The sequence below is a fragment of the Trachymyrmex septentrionalis genome, unplaced genomic scaffold (assembly GCF_001594115.1).
Source record: "Trachymyrmex septentrionalis isolate Tsep2-gDNA-1 unplaced genomic scaffold, Tsep1.0 scaffold13, whole genome shotgun sequence".
Taxonomy (NCBI): domain Eukaryota; kingdom Metazoa; phylum Arthropoda; class Insecta; order Hymenoptera; family Formicidae; genus Trachymyrmex; species Trachymyrmex septentrionalis.
In genome coordinates this window covers 5,827,962-5,832,795 of record NW_017304438.1, presented here as the reverse complement: position 1 = coordinate 5,832,795, position 4,834 = coordinate 5,827,962, and the positions used below count along the sequence as shown (strand labels likewise).

Genomic DNA, 4,834 nt, shown 5'->3' with positions numbered 1-4,834 from the left:
AAATATAAATTTATATTTTCATATAAATATTCAGAAACTTTTTATTAATTTATTTTTGAAATTCTATAATAGATATACTATATACATAAATATATACATAATGTGAACTTCATGCTAAATGTACACTAATATCATTAAATAAATACATTCTACAGCCAAAATTGGCCATTGTGTCTATGTTCTCGAGATCATATATGACAGAAAAATTATAATTTTTAATAGACGATGACAAATGTGAAACCTGCGCGGATATTCTCGAGGAATTAGAAACGATTGACGATGATACTGACAAACACGGTATTCAATTCGTCAAATCAAACGATGCTAAACTGGCGGCTGAAATCGGTGTTTTCTCCTTCCCGGCTCTCGTTTATTACGAGACCGGAGTCCCCATCATGTACGACGGTAAGTACCGAGAGCTTTAATTCTACTTTTTTTATTATCAAGCTTATCCTACCTTCTTCATATAATCCTTGTTTTTTGTCACGGAAAAGAAACAAGATTAAATTATTATACTTTTATGCTACGCGCGTTCTCCCTTTATTAAGTCACTCTTCACCACCTAAAAATAAATTGTCGTTAATTAACGAGAAGATTATAATGCAACAGAATTTCAGTAATAATGCAACGTGTTTAGTCCATCTTTAGTAATCAGATTAAAAGTCCCGGACTGCTCTCTCTATTAACTTTTCTTGAAAGTTATATCAATATATTATAAATTCGAACTTATAATCTCAGATCATAATGAAGAGTGACTTACCGCGTTCCTTTCAGCAATTTCCACGTCGATAAAGCGATAACGCGAAACATGACACTGACAATGATCACGGTGCGTTATCGAAGCTAGCTGATCCTGATACGCGTGTGTGCCTTTTGTAGGTAATCTTAAGAACGAGGACAGAGTTCTGGAATGGCTAATCGAACAGAAAAGTAAGGAGATTTCTAGGATGATGATTATTATTACTGGTGTACTGTTCTTTGTGACGTTAATCTCGGTCGTGACTATACCACCGGGCTACGAGTACAACACTCGCGCTGTGTTGATCACTCCGATCACGTTACCATCACGATTACTATGATTGCAATAATGATAAACAATAAAGAAGGAAAAAACGCAAATGAAACATCCGTCAAATCTAAGGGGATTTTCTGTAATCGTTTATTGCGTTGTATCTCGATTCGCGTAAAAAAGGATTAAAAAAAGGGTTCGATTCAAAGTGTGGGACGTCACGAAGCTCGGTGAAACGCGATTTTCAACATGCACGCTGGCTATATTATATTCTCACGGTATAATGCATTTAAATCACACTCGCAAGCTAATCTCACTTATATTTTGCCTTTTTTACTCGCTCTTTCATACTATTACGTGCTAGTATACTGCTACATCGACGCAATAATGCGGAACGTGTCACGTGATGCGTCGTACAAATCTTCCTAAGCCTATCTCGCGAAAGAAAGTGTTACGACGTGTCACCATTGAATTACAAATAACTTTATGAATTGCCCAAATATTTGAAGCTTTACATCTTGCAGCTTTCGGCGCACTAATAACGGCTGTTCTACTTCTTTTTTTATTTCTTTTTTTTTTGGACGCGTTTAACAAAGCTTTCGTGATTTAAATCAATATGAAGTATGTATCAAAGTCGCGAATCAGTTTGTAAATTGTGGAAACTTGAACTATAAAGCACATTTTTATTTCGGCAAATTGGAGAAAAAAATGTAATGCGAAAGATACACAAACATATAGATAAATTCGTATATTATAAATTTTATGTTTGTGTGGCAACTGATATCAGTATAAATATCATTGTTAATTAATATGTTTATATATTGTTATTCTTAAATTATTTGAGTAGAATATAATTCTATTTGTAAGTTTTCTTAAGCACGATTGCTGCATCATATAAGTCCATACAGTGGACACTTTGATTATCTAAGCCTATTTTATTCATATTCGTATGATAAACGTGAAAACTGTAAATGTTGTAGAAATGAGGTAGAAAATGGGGGTAAAAACATATTTTTTTTTACATAATAAAATATAACAATTTTGCGTATGTAACAGAATTTCGGGAATGTTTAATGTTATGCGTCTATAACGTTTGTCATTTAAAAAATTTTTTATGCATGTCATCCCTTTGGACCGAGGCCATATCGATCACAAAAAACCTACGTACACAATTCGGTTTTAAATCGCGCTGTATATTATCCATGATCCGTTAATATGCAGATGATGATGATGATGATGATGATGATGATGATGATGATGTTGATGATAATAATAATGATGATAATGATGATGATGATGATGATGACGATGACGACGACGACGACGAAGACGACGACGATAACGACGACAACGATGACGAAGACGACGACGATGACAATGATGACGACGACGATGATGATGATGATGATGATGATGATGATGATGATGATGACGATGACGACGACGAAGATAGCGACAAAAATAATAAAAAATCAAACAAAGTTCTGAAGAAAATCCTGGACAAAGGTAAAGGCCCAACGACAACCCAGGAGGCCGAAGAGGAGCTCACGTGAGATCGAAGTGTGACGGGCTTTGTGTTGCGCGAAAGACAGAAATTATACAATGATATCCTAAAAACAGTAGAGAAATGTATACCAATAGATCGATTGGTATTCACTATAACAACGTAATTTAGATGAAAGTTGGCTGTTCACTCACCATTCACGGTAGAACTGGGAGGTGTAGGACATACCTGCATGAACCTATTGTCATCATATTTTACGTACTCACACTAGCAAAGTGCATCCATATGCCTGAATTACCTCCCAATCGGTCATCAGTTTCCTCAAAATTCCTAAATCTTTTTCGCGTAATGCATGCCCGCCTTATAACAATCCTTCTTTGACGGAGCTACGCAACCAAGCATTATCATAAATTATTTTTAATTCGTAATTTCGACGTAAGATCTTTTGATATTTTAATATAAAATATATTAATTTGATTGAGTATATTTTATTTACATAACGAAATGTCATGTTTAATTTTTTTTTAAAGAAAATTAAATACTTCGAAAAATTTACGGTGCGTAGCTCCTATTTTGTTTGCATTTTTATCAATTGAAATACGAGCCTCTCCGAAGCGAGCCGATGGTTTCTGTTGACAGCTGTCGTCTGCAGCGAATTACGAGTCGAAAGAAATCGGACTAGTCTCCGTTAAAAAAAAAAAAGAAAAATAGCATTGCTAAATAATTTTGGATTAACACGAGACAGTTCGCGAAGTAATTTATGGCATTAATTTTTTGTAATAAACGTATATATTTCTTATTCAATATTAAATAAACAATATAGAAAACGCAATCGTATGTAAAAGTCATGAAGAGGAGGCTGGTTCACGTTTGAACGGTTATCTAGAAAGAGTCGTCGACTCGCCGCGAGAATTCTCTATTAAAACATTGTATATTAAAAACATGCACGTTTGGCTTTTGCTAAGCAATTGGGATTGCAGTGGAACATTCTCTATGCGCTAGCAACGTCGAGATCGCACGAGTCAATATATTTTCGTTTCACCTTGATTCTCTCTTTTTTTTATTTGTTTTCAATGTTCTCATTAATTTCCCTTTTTTTCCTCCTTTTTTGTCATTCTGCCTATTTGTTCCATTATATTCACTTCGATCATTTTTATCCGTGGTCCTATTTTTATTATTTAATTCAGATTGACTCGTGCGACGAGACCAATCAGTCATAGGCTAGCCAATTCTTATAAATCTCTCATTCTCCTTGTATCTGACTCGTTATATATTTGCTTACTGCAGGCGACGGCTGTTTCTACATCGGGATGGGAGGTAAAAGCGCGAAACCCAAGATTCCCTCCTATGAGCCCTACCAGTGCTGTCCCACCAAGCTCGGCCACGGCACCAAGGTCGCCAAGGTCACCAAAATCGGCCCGATTACCAAGGACAAGAGCAAATTTCAAGGTACCGGCAGAACGGATAAGCCACTACTGCCGGCTTTGAAGCCAATAAACAAGCTTACGGCCAAGGAGAGCAAAAAATCAGCGACGATATCGAGAATCGACAACGACGCAAAGGAATCCAAGTCCAAGGCCAAAAGAGGATTTTTCGGAAGCGGTAAATATTTTAACCGGCCACGAAGTTAAATGGCTGCCCACGCGTACGGTCCATCACTTTGGCAAGCTAAAACGTAAACAGGAAAAATAAATTTTCATCGACGATCGTCGCATTGATTTTTTCCGAATGAAAATGGAATCGGATAACAAATGTGCAAATAAATTGAATCGAAAGGTAAGAACGATTAGATCGTCTGCTGTGGGTAGCGATTTAACAAGTTGTTTTTTTTTTCCGAAAAGATAACGAGCGATGAACGCGATAAATGCTTAGTATAACAGACGGGAAAGGAAATAGTGAGCTCGAAGATAGATTTTTCTGAGGCCGAGCCACCCGGCACGGAGAAGGTTCGCCGCAGCGGAAATAAGATCACGGTCACCTGACTTTCCGTCCTCGTATCTCGGATGCAGGTACCTCGCGGGTCTCGCGCGATCCATGAAGAGCGTCAACGACGCACAACTTCCGGACGAGCAAGACGATCGAAGAATCGACACGTGACTTCCACGCGGCTCTGGCACCAGCACCGGCTGAATTCTCCGAGTCCTCGAGTCGTCAGAATAACGGGCATCGATTTATTTGACGTGCCGATTGATTTGCTTTATCGGACTATCAATGATTCGGCCAACCATTCTCAGAGTGTAATTCTTTATCGTAGTAATTCGATGATGGAGCTAAGGTTATTTACGAATCACAAGAAGCTGCGCTCGTCTAAACAATTAGCA

The 4,834-nt window shown here is 37.4% G+C and overlaps 2 protein-coding genes across 7 annotated transcripts in view; both read left to right on the top strand.

Annotated features, from left to right (window-relative positions):
• Positions 1-4,834, top strand: part of LOC108756796 — a 35,636-nt gene that overhangs the window by 19,249 nt on the left and 11,553 nt on the right. For all 6 annotated transcript variants that reach the window (XM_018500843.1, XM_018500845.1, XM_018500842.1 and 3 more), the window contains one exon: positions 223-405. In XM_018500843.1, coding sequence (XP_018356345.1) covers positions 223-405 — 183 coding nt within the window. The remainder of the gene's footprint in view (positions 1-222; positions 406-4,834) is intronic.
• Positions 2,522-4,834, top strand: part of LOC108756800 — a 2,834-nt gene continuing 521 nt past the window's right edge. Inside the window, exons 1-2 of the mRNA XM_018500853.1 lie at positions 2,522-2,715; positions 3,801-4,115. Of these exons, the coding sequence (XP_018356355.1) occupies positions 2,685-2,715; positions 3,801-4,115 (346 nt within the window). The 5' untranslated portion in view covers positions 2,522-2,684. The remainder of the gene's footprint in view (positions 2,716-3,800; positions 4,116-4,834) is intronic.